This window comes from Triticum aestivum, chromosome 2B (genome assembly GCF_018294505.1).
Source record: "Triticum aestivum cultivar Chinese Spring chromosome 2B, IWGSC CS RefSeq v2.1, whole genome shotgun sequence".
Taxonomy (NCBI): domain Eukaryota; kingdom Viridiplantae; phylum Streptophyta; class Magnoliopsida; order Poales; family Poaceae; genus Triticum; species Triticum aestivum.
The window spans coordinates 121,204,921-121,222,541 of record NC_057798.1 but is presented as its reverse complement, the minus strand read 5'-3'; the positions used below and the strand labels follow the sequence as shown (position 1 = coordinate 121,222,541).

Genomic DNA, 17,621 nt, shown 5'->3' with positions numbered 1-17,621 from the left:
GTTCGGCCCAAGTTGGCTTCTCTCCTACGAGGTGGGCCATAATAGAGAGACATGGGCTTTAGCCTTGGCTGCTTGGCGTGTTTTTTTTTCTGTAAGCTCTCAGGCTATGGATTTTTTTTTACAAACACAATACTACACGCAGACGATCACAGCATACACATACACCCATCCCTATAAACACACACATGTAACTTTCCGTTATGAACATCTCTAGAGATTGGGCCAATAGATCTTGAGATTAACGAAATCACCACAAACATCTCGTAGATGATGTACACACTGAACCACTAAACGAATAGCAGGAAGAAGCCTAAATAAATTCAGAAGATATGTGAGCATATGTGTCAAGTCTAGAACATACACCCAAGTGGTCTGGTTCCACCACAATGAACCTAATATGCTTAGTTCACCCCAGGTCATGGATGTTGGACGGTCATTTTTATAATATCGTTGTTTCTAATCCAGGAAGAAACTGAATAATCAAAATTGGTTTGGTTTAGAATGCCTCACCACATCGTCATTGCTTCGTTATTTTTCAGTGACTTTTTCTTTCTTTTCAAACACCGAGTTCAGTATCAGGTAAGAAAGTTGTATCAGGCATTTCCATAAAGAGAAAAGACTGGCACAACAATCCCAGCTGGCCAGTTCTAAGAATCAAATGCACACAGCGAAGCCTACAAAGTGGAGTAAGCCATAATTCCTATGCTGTGCTCCGCGCCATCCAGTGATTCAAATGCGCCTACGGTCATCAACCCTTGGTTTCTTGGACGCAGCTACAGCATTGGAACCATCACTGCCAGACTGTATCTGTTATTTTGAAAAAAAATAAAAAAATGAAACTCTTAGCTTATCCATGTCGTTGTTCCATGTTAAGCGATAGATAACAGTAACACATAGATACTTTTACCTTATCAAGCTTCTGCCTCACAAGATTTACAGTTGCATTCATCGACTCGGATGGAAAATAGTCCTGCGATCAAAAGGCATGTCCACCACAAACTGATCAAAAGGCATTTCATGAAAGGAAAGAAAATCACAAGCCATGAAAAGGTAAAAAGGGGTTTGTTGGAAAATCCTAATGGATGATGTGCTGCACTAATGAGCTGAGCTAGATTGCACACAGCAGGATATCCACAATTCCAAATAGTAGTTACGGATTTTGCCCTCGCCGAGTACTTCGCATGAGCAAGCGCACTAATGCTGTCTTTCTAGCAGTAATGCATCTTAGTTGACCAGAGCTTCTCCCTAGCTTTTCTAAAAATAAAATTCCCATAAAGCACGATCTAGCCTGCTTACCAAATGGCCCAATTTCCATCAATGGACAACTTGGTTTCAGCCTGAAAATTGTATTACTACTACATACCTTATTAGAGGACACATGACTGAAACGAACATCTTCGATATGAGAAGCATGAAGTGTCTTTGTGTATTCCCTGAAGATGATAAGATGAGTCTTTAGACGAGCAGTCACCTAAGTGTTCACCTTTTTCTCGGAGAACAGTCACACTGTATTCTTCTGGACCTCTAGCCTTTTATTAGGTATAAGCGATGTAGTACAAATCCTCAGACAAAATAAGATTGCATATGATCTATTCCGTAGAAAAAAGAATCCATATCTTGAGTTTGGATGATACTGCTAGGTCTGAATATTCACATTGATTGTTCTAGAAGAAAATGCATAGAAGCTCAGGGAAAGCATGACCAGAAAAACTTGATGGAAGAAGTAACTGCATGTAATATCATATGACAAGCAAATTCTGACCAACTTTTAATTATCATTTGTACACTGCAGAACTAAATAAAGAGCGGAAACAAATGACAACATGTGAAATAATAACCTCTTATTGGGGCTCATATGATGATGCAAGTTCCCACTAGAAGATCCCTGCCCTGGAGAATACTGAGTTAACCGTTCTGATCTGCTTCCAACAGAGGCTGAAGCAAGCAAATATATAAATCAAGCCATTGAAGTACCAAGGAATAAATACTGTCATCACAATAATAAATTCTAAGACGAAGATATATCTTTGTAAAAAATGGCATACATCTTATTCGGCTGAGGACTTCGTTTCTCCGGACTTCCAGTTTCTCCTTGGTATCCAAAATACTCTCAAATTGAGGTGCATATGACACCTGCAGCCGGTTGCCAAGAAATACAGACTCATCTAACTTCCTTTTTGCGAACCTGCAAAATGAGTAAATTACAGCGCCAATTCCTCACTTGAAGAAGTATTAGATATTAGGAAGTATGAATTTTAATGAAAGAAAAGAAACGAAACAGGTGGTTGGTGAAACTATTGGCTCCAGATTTGCTACCCTAAGTGCCAAAGACTGAAGCAGAATACCTGACTAAAAAGCATGCCCTCAAAGAAGGTCCAAGGAATAACCAAACCATTAGCTTCCTTTGATTAACATCTTGGTAATCCCAAATTCACAAGTAAAGGCACACATACTGGCATCAAAGTATACTAGTATCTTATTAAATTTTGTTTCTGGAATGCCTACCCAAGTCACCTTTCCTCAGTTCATTCCATCAATTATGCTGAATAATAAGGCTCTGTTTGTTTTTGTCACTCAATCGCATAAGCACGAAACACTGACAGTCCAACAAATTCAACATGCTACTTACATCCTTCAGTACATATTCAGAAACATTACTGCCTAACCATCAGATAAATAATGCAACCTCCGTACACTAATATAAGACGTTTTTGCAGTTCAATTTTGAACCGTAAAAACGTCTTACATTAGTTTACAGAGGGAGCGGTAGCAGAGAATACAGCTAAAAAGGAGCAAATAAACCATGCCCACAGACACAAGACTAGAACGGTAAACAATAGATGCCAATTGGTGACCAATTCACCACAGAGGAGCAAAAAGTGCTGCACCCGAACGAAAAAGATATTAGTCACCTCGCGTTGCTGAGCTGCGAGAAGTTGATGAAGAAGACGTCGGTGTACTCCTCGCAGTCCTCGGCATCCATGGGCTTGCACCTGAACCAAAACAAAAACACATCACTCAGGAAGGAGGATGAAAATGGTGAGAGCGAAACTCGGGAGATACTGAACACAGAACGTTGGCATGAAGGAATAAGTGAATTTTCAGGTCGCTGAAGGATGGCTCACTCTTCCAGCGGCCCGTACGACGAGAACAGGGTGCCGAGCTCGTCGCCGCACCCGAGAGAAGGCACGTTCCGGACGATGAGGTACCTGCGGTTGGTTTGGGGTCCGGGGCGAGTGGGGAGGGGGAAGGATTGGATTAGCGGCAGTGCTGCGGAGGAAGAGATGCTGGGTTAGGGCTGGGGAATGGTACTTGGACTCGTCGCATACTGTGTAGACGCGCACGGCGGCCGGCTCGTCGCGGCCGCGCGGCATGCCGCCGGCAGGATTCCGGGCCGGGGCTGTGAGCGGCGCCGGCGGGGATCGGAGAGAGGTCGGGACTTGTGGCTCGCTGTGAGTTGTGACTCGTGTGAAGGGATTGGTGCGGCCGGAACTTAAGCCCAGTTCTTTTACCGGAATCTGGGGATTCTCCCAGAATCTGCGGATTCTCCTTCTGGCAAAAGAACTGGGCCTTATTTTGTGTTCGGGTGCACATGGGCAAAATGGTCAAGCATCTATAACTGGAGTATTTTTTTAGAACGAAGACGCAAGAAGCGTCCAACTTTATAACTTAATAAAGCCCTCAAACAGGCAGCATCCAACAGACAATACAGTCTTAAACGAAAGGAAATGAAAAAGGCCGTAGCCAAAGTTTAACATGCAACCGGCCTAGGCCTGAGAGAGATAAGGCAAAAGTCTAGACATGCCAACACCGGCAAAGAGAGGAACGAACATTGACTTCTAGTGGCGCGCCGCAATCTGGATCAGTCGAATCCGCTCCATCGCCTCCTGCATCCGCTCAGCGTCCCGCCGTTTCCCCAACGGCATCAAAGTCTGGAGGAGCATATGGCATTTGAAAACAATGTCAGCGGGGTGAGAGGGAAATTTATGTTCTATGGTGATTTTGTTTCTAGTTGTCCATAGAGCCCATAACAGCACCCCTACGCATCTCCAAAGCACTCTACCGAACCCACCCCTATGGGCCAGAAGTATGCCACGGAGGTCACTACTCGAGTGGGGGTTCCAATTTTGATCGAAGGCCTCCCGGACCGCACTCCAAGCGAAGCGAGCGAGATGGCAATTGAAGAAGATATGGTTTGCATCCTCGTGCGCACCACACATCACACAATTGCCATCGGACGTCCCGTTCCGTTTTGCTATGTTATTAGAGGACAGGAGTCGGTCGTGGAACATTTGCCAAAGGAAGATGTTAATTTTGAGGGGGTGTGGTCACTTTCCATAACCCCTAGCTATGTCCAATGTCGGGCCCTCCATCAGTTTATTGTATAGGGACTTAACCGAGAATTTCCGGGAGCTCGTGAGGGACCAAAAGACCGTATCGACCTCGGGGCGCAATGGCACTACCGCAAGCTCGTTGCGTAGCTCGTCCCAACCAACACGTTCAGCGTCAGAAAGAGGCCTTTTGAAAGAAATGGATGGCGGGTTGGTGCTACGCGCATCAGCCATGAGGATATCTATGTTGGTAGCGAGTTGGTATAAGGATGGGTGGCTGCACCACAATGGTTCCTGACCGAACCAGTGGTCTAACCATAATCGCGTGGATCTGCCGTCATTAACGCAAAGCTTAGCTCCAAGCGCGAAGGCCGGTTTGACAGCTTGGATCCCATTCCAGAACGTCGACCCCTTGGCCTTGGAGGTAAGGAAATTCCCGTCGGGGAAATATTTTGCTCGAAGGATATCCGCCCAGAGCCCCTGCTCATTTTGGGCGAGTTTCCAAAGCCACTTTGAGAGAAGGGCTACGTTCATAAGTTTGGAGTTTATAATCCCAAGGCCGCCATATTTATTAGGCCTACATATCGCTCCCCACTTTACTAAGTGGTACTTCTTTTTGGATCCAGTTCCTTCCCAAAAGAACTTGGATCGGGGGGTGTCAAGCTTGGCATGGCCACCGTCTGCTAGGAGGAACATGCCCATGGTAAACATGGGAAGCGAGGAGAGGCTAGTATTCGTCAGGATGAGCCTAGCAGCCGAGGACATGAACCGACCGCGCCAAGGGCTGACCCGGTTCACCACCTTGCCGTACAGGGGATCCCACTCTTGGATAGAAATGTGTTTGTCAGAGATGGGGAGGCCCAAGTATTTAAACGGGAATCTCCCAAGCTTACATTTCAACAGGTTGGCAACACACAAAGCTAGAGGTGCGGCCATCCCAATGGCTATGACCTCACTTTTTTAGGAAATTAATCTTGAGGCCGGAGACGATCTCGAAGGCCAGTAGTATGAGCTTAATCGAGGCAATACTGTGATCGTCCGGCTCAAAAAGCAGCATGGTATCGTCCGCGTATTGGAGGTGTGTGACCCCTCCGGGGTGTGAGGTGGGAAACAACACCGCGGATGTGGCCGGCGCCCTTCGCCTTGGAAATCATGGCCGAGAGGGCATCTGCAACAAAATTAAAGATTAGAGGGAAGGAGGGTTCACCCTGCCTAAGCCCTCTCTTGTTGCGGAAGAAGTTCCCAACTTCTCCATTTATCGACACCGTCGTCTGGCCCCCCGAGACCAGCTGCATCACACGATGAACAAAGCCTGACTCGAAGCCCTTACAGACGAGGACCTCGTGAATGAACTCCCAGTTCACTCGGTCATATGCTGTTTTGAAGTCCAGCTTGAGGAGCACGGCTGGTTGCCGAGTTCGTTTGAGCTCATGGACAATCTCCTGTAGGACTACTGGACCCTCGAGGATATTACGCCCCTTGAGAAAAGCCGACTACCTGCGGCTGATGATTCTATGTGCCACCGGGGCCAGCCGCGTCGTATATGCTTTAGCACAAATTTTGAAAGGCACGTTAATAAGGGTGATAGGCCGGTATTGTTTAATGGAGTCCGCCCCTTTGACCTTGGAATTAAACTAATGACCCCAAAGTTGAGGCGCGAGATGTCTACCGCGCCTAGCGCAAATCCATTAATGATATGGTAAAAATGCGATTTGAGCATGGGCCAAAATCGTCGGAAGAAAGCCACCGGCCAGCCATCCGAGACAGGGGCTGTGTCGGTCTTCATTAATCCAATGGCCCTATCGCCATCCTTCATGGAGAAGGACAGGGCAAGGGCATCGTTTTCGGCCTGAGAAACACGAGCTTCGTCCCCCCAAAAGTCAGCTCGGAGGCGCAAGCGTTTCTCCTCCGCTGTTCCCAACAGATTGAGGAAGAACTCATAAATGTGAGCCGTAATATCCGCTTGGCTCACAAGCACCCCTTGCTCAGATTGCAGACGCATAATCGAGCATTTCCTTTTACGCCCATTAGCATAGGCATGGAAATAGCCCGTGTTGGCGTCACCCTTGGTTATCCATTTGACGCCGCCCCGACGCTACCAATATTCCTCCTCTTCCCTGAGGATGGAAAGCACCTGGTTCTCGAGGGCATATCGATTAGCCCATTCGGCCTCTGAAAAGGCCCTAGAGTCTGCCAGGGTGTCAAGGGTTTTGATTTCGTCTATGAGGGCTTCCCTAGCTCTCTTCGACTCGCTGCCGTGGTTGGCCCCCCAGCCACGGAGGAAACTGCGCAAGGTGCCAGCCGCCGAGATCCATAGATCCATTGGCCCTTTGGTACCAGGCCGCGACCATCGCTAGCTCCCAACGAGCGATGATCAACGGGATAAACCTGTCCACCTCGAACCAGCCAGTTTCAAAGAAGAAACGCCGGCTGCGTTTGATCATGTCCTCCCCGGAGGCCAAGATGAGCGGGACATGATCCGATCCTATACGGGTTTCTGCAACTAGCGTACAAAGAGGAAAAAGAAATTCCCAATCGGACGTAACGAAAATGTGATCAAGCACACCGCGCACTAGAGCTAACTACTTGTTGGTCCATGTAAATCTAGCATCGGTTCTGGCGATCTTCCGCAGGGCGGAAGCCGCAATGGCGTTATTGAACATGGCCACCCTTGGCCAATCAATATTCTGGTTATTTTTATCTGCACCCAAGTGGATGAGGTTGAAGTCACCCCCAAGAACGATGAGGATGTTGGCGGCTTGCTTGGTCCCAACCAATGTTGGCGGCTTGCTTGGTCCCAACCAAGACTTAGATTTCTCTCAAAAAGTCCAGCGAGCGCGAGTGATCAGCTGGGCCGTAAACACACACAATCACCCACGTAGCTAAGGAAATACGGTGTTTGATTGTAGCCGCAATAAAGAAAGAGCCAGTGTCCCAACTTAACACATCACATACATCACAATTACAGCACAAGAGAAGCCCACCCGAATGACCGTTGGAAGGGACCCAACCCCACAGAAAACGTTGAAGGGGATCGAAAGCCGTGAGCTCTCTAAAGGTGAAGTCCATTTTGATCATCTCTTGAAGCGCCACAATATCTATTTGTTCATGGGCAATGTATTCTCTAAGCTCGGTGCGTCTGCGCGAGTGACCGCAACCCCGAATGCTCCAGAAAAGATAGCGCATCAGATAATACGGTTGCGTAGACGCACCCCTCTAGATGCCATCGGTTTTGCCACTCTTTTCTTAGCTGGGGCACGGCTGGTGGAGGGGGTCGCGTCCACCTCCCTAGCTTCGGTCTCTCCACCGGACGATAACATAAGCGTGGCGCCAGGCACAGCCCCAACCGTGTCCTGGGCTAGATTGGACGCCGCGGTGGCCTCCCTGGCCTTTGCCGCGGCTGTAGCTTCTGCCAGAGCCGCCTGAGCGTCCTTGATACGTCTTCAACATATCTATAATTTTTGATTGTTACATGCTATTATATTATCTGTTTTGGATGTGTAATGGGCTTTATTATACACTTTTATACTATTTTTGGGACTAACCTATTAACCGGAGGTCCAGTGCAAATTGCAGTTTTTTTGCCTATTTCAGTGTTTCGTAGAAAAGGAATATCAAACGTAGTCCAAACGGAATGAAGCCTTCGGGAGAGTCATTTTTGGAACAAATGCAATCCATGAGACTTGGAGTGGACGTCAAGAAAGAAACAAGGAGTCCACGAGGCAGGAGGGCGCGCCCAAGGGGTAGGCGCACCCCCCACCCTCATGGGCCCCTCGTGGCTCCCCTGACCGACTTCTTTCGCCTATATATACTCATGTACCCTGAAAACATCCGAGAGCACCACGAAACCCTATTTCCACCGCCGCAACCTTCTGTACCCGTGAGATCCCATCTTGGGGCCTTTTCCGGCGCTTCGTCAGAGGGGGAATCGATCATGGAGGCCTTCTACATCAACACCATAGCCTCTCCGATGAAGTGTGAGTAGTTTACCTCAGACCTTCGGGTCCATAGTTATTAGCTAGATGGCTTCTTATCTCTCTTTGATTCTCAATACAAAGTTCTCCAAGATCTTCTTGGAGATCTATTTGATGTAATACTTTTTGCGGTGTGTTTGTCGAGATCCGATGAATTGTGGGTTTATGATAAAGATTATCTATGAACAATATTTGAATCTCCTATGAATTCTTTTATGTATGATTTGTTATCTTTGCAAGTCTCTTCGAATTATCAGTTTGGTTTGGCCTACTAGATTGATCTTTCTTGCAATGGGAGAAGTGCTTAGCTTTCGGTTCAATCTTGCGGTGTCCTTCCCAGTGATAGCAGGGGCAGCAAGGCACGTATTGTATTGTTGCCATCGAGGATAAAAAGATGGGGTTTATATCATATTGCTTGAGTTTATCCCTCTACATCATGTCATCTTGCCTAATGCGTTACTCTGTTCTTATGAACTTAATACTCTAGATGCATGCTGGATAGCGGTTGATGTGTGGAGTAATAGTAGTAGATGCAGAATCGTTCGATCTACTTATCGCGGACGTGATGCCTATATACATCATCATGCCTAGATATTCTCATAACTATGCACTTTTCTATCAATTGCTCGACAGTAATTTGTTCACCCATCGTAATACTTATGTTATCTTGAGAGAAGCCACTAGTGAAACCTATGGCCCCCGGATCTATTTTCCATCATATAAGTTTTCGATCTATTTTATTTTGCAATCTTTACTTTCCAATCTATATCATAAAAATACCAAAAATATTTATCTTATTATCTCTATCAGATCTCACTTTTGCAAGTGGCCGTGAAGGGATTGACAACCCCTTTATCACGTTGGTTGCAAGGTTCTTATTTGTTTGTGTAGGTATGAGGGATTTGAGTGTAGCCTCCTACTGTATTGGTACCTTGGTTCTCAAAAACTGAGGGAAATACTTACGCTACTTTGCTGCATCACCCTTTCCTCTTCAAGGGAAAACCAATGCATGCTCAAGAGGTAGCAAGAAGGATTTCTGGCGCCATTGTCGGGGAGTCTACGCACAAGTCAAGACATACCAAGTACCCATCACAAACTCTTATCCCTCGCATTGCATTATTTGCCATTTGCCTCTCGTTTTCCTCTCCCCCGCTTCACCTTTGCCTTTTCTTTGCCTTCTTCCCGTTTTGTCTTTTTTGTGTGTTTCCATGTGCCTTCTATTTGCTTGCTAAAAATCTATTGATATGGATCCACTTAAAGTGTTCTACTTGGATCATCTTTGATCCTTTTGCGCTCGTGCTGAAACCCCAACTACCCTAGTTGATGGGAAATCTTTAGATGAGCACGCTCATTTTGTGCGTCACCGTTTGTCTGAAAAAGGGAGACTCTTATCGGATCAAATAAATAGATTGTTGTGTTATGCTTGGAATCTTTGTGAAATTTATGATTTTACTTGTTTCTTTAAGAACCCTAAAAAACACATTCCCTACCTATGTGAGTTTAATGATAATGAAATCTTATCTTCTTATGCAAATGGAGTTACTATGATATCAAACAAATTGAAGAATTTGTCGTTTTTAAGGATGCTCATGAAGTTGCTTCTTTGATTGAAAAGTATGACATTACTCTCTACAAATCTGAAAATTCCGACATACTTAAATATTGCTATGAAAACTATGCTCATAATGCCTATGTTAAGGAATTTATTGAGAGAATGACCGTTGCTTTGGAAGAAAATAATGATATGCATGAATCTATAGATAATTATGGTTCCGATGATTTGATTGAGATATCCCTTGATGAACATGATGCTTGCTATTCTTGTGGCCATGATGCCAATATTTATGAAGATGAATTTGCTATAGTTCCTTATGCTAAACATGTGATCGTTGCTATTGCACCCATACTTGATAGTTCCTTCTATGAAAAGCATGATTGCAATGATGTTATTATAAATTCTCTTGATGTTAATTGTCCTAATAATATGCAAAAGCCTAAGCTTGGGGATGCTAGTTTTGCTATGTCTACTACTTGTTGCAATGATCATGATTGGGGTGATTCTTCTTACGATCTTGAAAATTTATTTGAGCCCCTTCATGAATATGAGATTGATAATAGTGTTAGCAATAATATTGAAAGTGGGTTTGGAAGAGTGTCAACCTTAGATCCCACATATTTGGAGAATGTTCAATCTTATGAAGGTTTTGATAAAAGTGGGTTTGGAGAGGTCATGACTTTAGTTAATGATAATCCCACTATTTTGGAAGAGTGTCAACTTTGCATGCATGTGGATCGTGTTGAAAATATTTTATGTGATAGATATTTTGTTGAATTTTCTTATGATCCCAGATGTAATTATTATGAGAGAGGAAAATATGATTGTAGAATTTTTCATGTTACAAAATTTCCTCTCGTTATGTTAAGATTGCTATTGTTCCTTTCTTCTTCCTTGCATATGTTAGTTTTTGTTTGCCTTGATAATTTGTTTGCTTATAAAATACCTATGCATAGGAAGTATGTTAGACTTAAGTGTGTTTGTCACATGTTTTATGATGCTCTCTTTGTGCTTCAATTCTTGTCTTTCATGTGAGCATCATTGAAATCTCAACGCCTAGCTAAAAAGGCTTTAAAGAAAAGCGCTTGTTGGGAGACAACCCAATATTTTTGGTTCCTTTTAGTAATTAATAATGCATCTAGCCTCTGGTTAGATGTGGTTTTATGTTTTAATTAGTGTTTGTGCCAAGTAAAACCTATAGGACACTCTTGGGTGATAGTTAATTTGATCCTGCTGAAAAACAGAAACTTTTGCACGCACGAGAATAATTTTCATAAATCGCAGAAACGTGATTTTTAGTTGATTCTTTATGCAGAAGATTAATAAACAAATTAAATAGGACTTCCTATTTTGGTAGACTTTTTGAGGTTGCATAAGTATTCTAAAGTTACAGATTGCTACATACTATTTTGTTTTTGACAGGTTCTGTTTTTCGTGTGTTGTTTGCTTATTTTGATGAATCTATGGCTAGTATCGGGGGGTATGAACCATAGAGAAGTTAGAATACAGTAGGTTTAAAAACAATATAGATAAAGAATGAGTTCATTACAATACCTTAAAGTGGTGGTTTGTATTATTTCGCTAACGGAGCTCATGAGATTTTCTGTTGAGTTTTGTGTTGTGAAGTTTTCAAGTTTTTGGGTAAAGATTTGATGGATTAAGGAATAAGGTGTTGGAAATATGCCCTAGAGGCAATAATAAAAGGATTATTATTATATTTCCTTGTTCATGATAATTGTCTTTTATTCATGCTATAATTGTATTATCCGGATATCGTAATACACGTGTGAATACATAGACCACAATATGTCCCTAGTGAGCCTCTAGTTGACTAGCTCTTTGATCAACAGATAGTCATGGTTTCCTGACTATGGAAATTAGATGTCATTGATAACGGGATCACATCATTAGGAGAATGATGCGATGGACAAGACCCAATCCTAAGCATAGCACAAGATCGTGTAGTTCGTTTTGCTAGAGCTTTTCCAATGTCAAGTATCTTTTACTTAGACCATGAGATCGTGTAACTCCCAGATACCGTAGGAGTGCTTTGGGTGTACCAAACGTCACAACGTAACTGGGTGAATATAAAGGTAGACTACGGGTATCTCCGAAAGTGTCTGTTGGGTTGACACGGATCGAGACTAGGATTTGTCACTCCGTATGACGGAGAGGTATCTTTGGGCCCACTCGGTAATGCATCATCATAATGAGCTCAAAGTGACCAAGTGTCTGGTCATGGGATCATGCATTACGGTACGAGTAAAGTGACTTGCCGGTAACGAGATTGAACGAGGTATTGGGACACTGACGATCGAATCTCGGGCAAGTAACGTACCGATTGACAAAGGGAATTGTATACGGGGTTGCTTGAATCCTCGACATCGTGGTTCATCTGATGAGATCATCGAGGAGCATGTGGGAGCCAACATGGGTATCCAGATCCCGCTGTTGGTTATTGACCGGAGAGCAGTCTCGGTCATGTCTGCGTGTCTCCCGAACCCGTAGGGTCTACACACTTAAGGTTCGGTGACGCTAGGGTTGTAAAGATATTAGTATGCAGCAAACCGAAGTTGTTCGGAGTCCCGGATGAGATCCCGAACGTCACGAGGAGTTCCAGAATGGTCCGTAGGTAAAGAATTATAGATGGGAAGTCGAGTTCGGCCATCAGGAAAGTTTCGGGGGTTACCGGTATTGTACCAGGACCACCGGAAGGGTCCCGGGGGTCCACCGGGTGGGGCCACCCATCCCAGAGGGCCCCATGGGCTTAAGTGGGAGGGGAACCAGCCCCTGGTGGGCTGGTGCGCCCCCTTGGGCCCCCCTCTGCGCCTAGGGTTGGGAACCCTAGGGGAGGGGGCGCCTCCACTTGCCTTGGGGGGCAAGTCTCCCCCCTTGGCCGCCACCCCCCCTAGGAGATCCCATCTCCTAGGGCCGACGCCCCCCTGGGGTCCCTATATAAAGAGGGGGGTGGGAGGGCAGCCACACCCTGACACCTGGCGCCTCCCTCCCCCCTTGCTACACCTCCTCCTCTCGTAGTCGCTTGGCGAAGCCCTGCCGGAACCCTGCTGCATCCACCACCACGCCGTCGTGCTGCTGGATCTTCATCAACCTCTCCTTCCCCTTGCTGGATCAAGAAGGAGGAGACGGCACGCTGACCGTACGTGTGTTGAATGCGGAGGTGCCGTCCGTTCGGCGCTAGGATCTCCGGTGATTTGGATCACGACGAGTATGACTCCCTCAACCCCGTTCTCTTGAACGCTTCCGCCCGCGATCTACAAGGGTATGTAGATGCACTCCCCTCTCTTGTTGCTAGATGAACTCATAGATTGATCTTAGTGAACGTAGAATTTTTTTTATTTTATGTAACGTTCCCCAATAGTGGCATCATGAGCTAGGTCTATGCGTAGTTCTCTATTGCATGAGTAGAACACAAATCTGTTGTGGGCGTAGATGTTGTCAACCTTCTTGCCACTACTAGTCTTATTTTGCTTCAGTGGTATTGTGGGATGAAGCGGCCCGGACCGACCTTACACGTACGCCTACGTGAGATAGGTTCCACCGACTGACATGCACTAGATGCATAAGGTGGCTAGCGGGTGTCTGTCTCTCCCACTTTAGTTGGAGCGGATTCGATGAAAGGGGTCCTTATGAAGGGTAAATAGAAGTTGACAAATCACGTTGTGGCTTTATTCGTAGGTAAGAAAACGTTCTTGCTAGAACCCTATTGCAGCCACGTAAAAGATGCAACAACAATTAGAGGACGTCTAACTTGTTTTTGCAGCAATTGCTTTATGATGTGATATGGCCAAAAGTTGTGATGGATGATGAATGATATATTGTGATGTATGAGATCATGTTCTTGTAATAGGAATCACGACTTGCATGTCGATCAGTATGACAACCGGCAGGAGCCATAGGAGTTGTCTTAATTATTGTATGACATGCGTGTAAATGATTTAACGCCATGTAATTACTTTACTTTATTGCTAAACCGTTAGCCATAGTAGTAGAAGTAATAGTTGGCGAGCAATTTCATGGAGACACAATGATGGAGATCATGGTGTCATGCCGGTGACGAAGATGATGATTGGGTGGTCATTGACAGAATCCTTCAGTCGCTCCCACCGAGCTACAAGAGCTTTGTGATGAACTACAATATGCAGGGGATGGTGAAAACTATTCCTGAAGTATTTTCAATGCTGAAGTCGGTAGAGGTAGAAATCAAGAAAGAACATCAAGTGTTGATGGTCAATAAAACCACCAAGTTCAAGAAGGGCAAGGGTAAGAAGAACTTCAAGAAGGATGGCAAAGATGTTGCCGCGCCAGGTAAGCCAGTTGCCGGGAAGAAGTCAAGGAATGGACCCAAGCCTGAGACTGAGTGCTTTTATTGCAAAGGGAAGGGTCACTGGAAGTAGAACTGCCCCAAATACTTAGCGGACAAGAAGGCCGGCAACACTAAAGGTATATGTGATATACATGTAATTGATGTGTATCTTACCAGTACTCGTAGTAACTCCTAGGTATTTGATACCGACGCCGTTTCTCATATTTGTAACTCAGAGCAGGAGCTGCGGAATAAGCGGAGACTGGCGAAGGACGAGGTGACGATGCGCGTCGGGAATGGTTCCAAGGTCGATGTGATCGCCGTCGGCACGCTACCTCTACATTTACCCACGGGATTAGTTTTGAACCTCAATAATTGTTATTTAGTGCCAAGTTTGAGCATGAACATTGTATCCGGATCTCGTTTAATGCGAGATGGCTACTCATTTAAATCCGAGAATAATGGTTGTTCTATTTATATGAGAGATATGTTTTATGGTCATGCCCCGATGGTCAATGGTTTATTCTTAATGAATCTCGAACGTAATATTACACATATTCATAGTGTGAACACCAAAAGATGTAAAGTTGATAACGATAGTCCCACATACTTGTGGCACTGCCACCTTGGTCACATTGGTGTCAAGCGCATGAAGAAGCTCCATGCTGATGGACTTCTAGAGTCTCTCGATTATGAATCATTTGACACATGTGAACCATGCCTCATGGGCAAAATGACTAAGACTCCATTCTCCGGAACAATGGAGCGAGCAACCAACTTATTGGAAATCATACATACTGATGTGTGTGGTCCAATGAGCGTTGAGGCTCGCGGAGGATATCGTTATGTTCTCACTCTCACTGATGACTTAAGTAGATATGGGTATGTCTACTTGATGAAACACAAGTCTGAGACCTTTGAAAAGTTCAAGGAATTTCAGAATGAAGTAGAGAATCAATGTGACCAAAGAATAAAGTTCTTACGATCAGATCGTGGAGGAGAATATTTAAGTCACGAATTTGGTACGCACTTAAGGAAATGTGGAATCATTTCACAACTCACGCCGCCTGGAACACCTCAGCGTAATGGTGTGTCCGAATGTCATAATCGCACTCTATTGGATATGGTGCGATCTATGATGTCTCTTTTACCGCTATCATTTTGGGGATACGCTCTAGAGACAGCTACATTCACTTTAAATAGGGCTTCGTCTAAATCCGTTGAGATGACACTGTATGAATTATGGTTTGGGAAGAAACCTAAGCTGTCATTTCTAAAAGTTTGGGGATGCGATGCTTATGTCAAGAAACTTCAACCTGAAAAGCTCGAACCCAAGTCAGAAAAATGCGTCTTCATAGGATACCCTAAGGAAACCATTGGGTATACCTTCTACCTTAGATCCGAAGTCAAGATCTTTGTTGCCAAGAACGGATCCTTTCTTGAAAAAGAGTTTCTCTCGAAAGGAGTAAGTGGGAGGAAAGTAGAACTCGATGAAGTACTACCTCTTGAACCGGAAAGTAGTGCAGCTCAGGAAAATGTTCCTGTGGTGCCTACACCGACTGGAGAGGAAATTAATGATGATGATCAAGGTACTTCGGATCAAGTTGCTACTGAACTTCGTAGGTCCACAAGGACACGTTCCACACCAGAGTGGTATGGCAACCCTGTCCTGGAAATCATGTTGTTAGACAACGGTGAACCTTCGAACTATGAAGAAGCGATGGCGGGCCCAGATTCCAACAAATGGCTTGAAGCCATGCAATCCGAGATAGAATCCATGTATGAAAACAAAGTATGGACTTTGACAGACTTGCCCGATGATCGGCGAGCGATAGAAAACAAATGGATCTTTAAGAAGAAGACGGATGCGGATGGTAATATTACCATCTATAAAGCTCGACTTGTTGCTAAGGGTTATCGGCAAGTTCAAGGGGTTGACTACGATGAGACTTTCTCTCCCGTAGCGAAGCTGAAGTCCGTCTGAATCATGTTAGCAATTGCCGCATACTATGATTATGAGATATGGCAGATGGACGTCAAAACGGCATTCCTTAACGGCTATCTTAAGGAAGAACTGTATATGATGCAGCCGGAGGGTTTTGTCGATCCTAAGAATGCTAACAAGGTATGCAAGCTCCAGCGATCCATTTATGGGCTGGTGCAAGCATCTCAGAGTTGGAACATTCGCTTTGATGAGATGATCAAAGCGTTTGGGTTTATGCAGACTTATGGAGAAGCTTGCGTTTACAAGAAAGTGAGTGGGAGCTCTGTAGCATTTCTCATATTATATGTAGATGACATACTTTTGATGGGAAATGATATAGAACTTTTGGACAGCATTAAGGCCTACTTGAATAAGTGTTTTTCAATGAAGGACCTTGGAGAAGCTGCTTACATATTAGGCATCAAGATCTATAGGGATAGATCGAGACGCCTCATAGGTCTTTCACAAAGCACATACCTTGATAAGATATTGAAGAAGTTCAATATGGATCAGTCCAAGAAAGGGTTCTTGCCTGTATTGCAAGGTGTGAGATTGAGCTCGGCTCAATGCCCGACCACGGCAGAAGATAAAGAAGAGATGAGTGTCATCCCCTATGCCTCAGCCATAGGATCTATTATGTATGCCATGCTGTGTACCAGACCTGATGTAAACCATGCCGTAAGTTTGGTAGGAAGGTACCAAAGTAATCCCGGCAAGGAACACTGGACAGCGGTCAAGAATATCCTGGAGTACCTGAAAAGGACAAAGGACATGTTTCTCGTCTATGGAGTTGACGAAGAGCTCGTCGTAAAGGGTTACGTCGATGCTAGCTTCGACACAGATCTGGATGACTCTAAGTCACAAACCGGATACGTGTATATGTTGAATCGTGGAGCAGTAAGCTGGTGCAGTTGCAAGCAGAGCGTCGTGGCGGGATCTACATGTGAAGCGGAGTACATGGCAGCCTCGGAGGCAGCGCATGAAGCAATATGGATGAAGGAGTTCATCACCGACCTAGGAGTCATACCCAATGCGTCGGGGCCAATCACTCTCTTTTGTGACAACACTGGAGCTATTGCCCTTGACAAGGAGCCCAGGTTTCACAAGAAGACAGGCACATCAAGCGTCATTTCAACTCCATCCGTGAAAATGTTCAAGATGGAGACATAGATATTTGCAAAGTACATACGGATTTGAATGTCGCAGATCCATTGACTAAACCTCTTCCGCGAGCAAAACATGATCAACACTAGAACTCTATGGGTGTTCGATTCATCACAATGTAACTAGATTATTGACTCTAGTGCAAGTGGGAGACTATTGGAAATATGCCCTAGAGGCAATAATAAAAGGATTATTATTATATTTCCTTGTTCATGATAATTGTCTTTTATTCATGCTATAATTGTATTATCTGGAAATCGTAATACATGTGTGAATACATAGACCACAA

At 44.7% G+C, this 17,621-nt stretch overlaps 1 protein-coding gene across 1 annotated transcript; it reads right to left on the bottom strand.

Annotated features, from left to right (window-relative positions):
* Positions 1-486: 486 nt before the first annotated feature.
* On the bottom strand, positions 487-3,498 carry LOC123040766 (RNA-binding protein 48). The gene is made up of 8 exons (XM_044463526.1): positions 3,313-3,498; positions 3,126-3,209; positions 2,913-2,993; positions 2,046-2,185; positions 1,839-1,935; positions 1,364-1,433; positions 908-970; positions 487-807 (listed from the first exon to the last, which is right to left on the bottom strand). Exons 1-8 carry the CDS (start codon positions 3,372-3,374, stop codon positions 730-732), a joined length of 675 nt encoding a protein of 224 aa, XP_044319461.1. The 5' UTR covers positions 3,375-3,498; the 3' UTR covers positions 487-729.
* Positions 3,499-17,621: the final 14,123 nt, after the last annotated feature.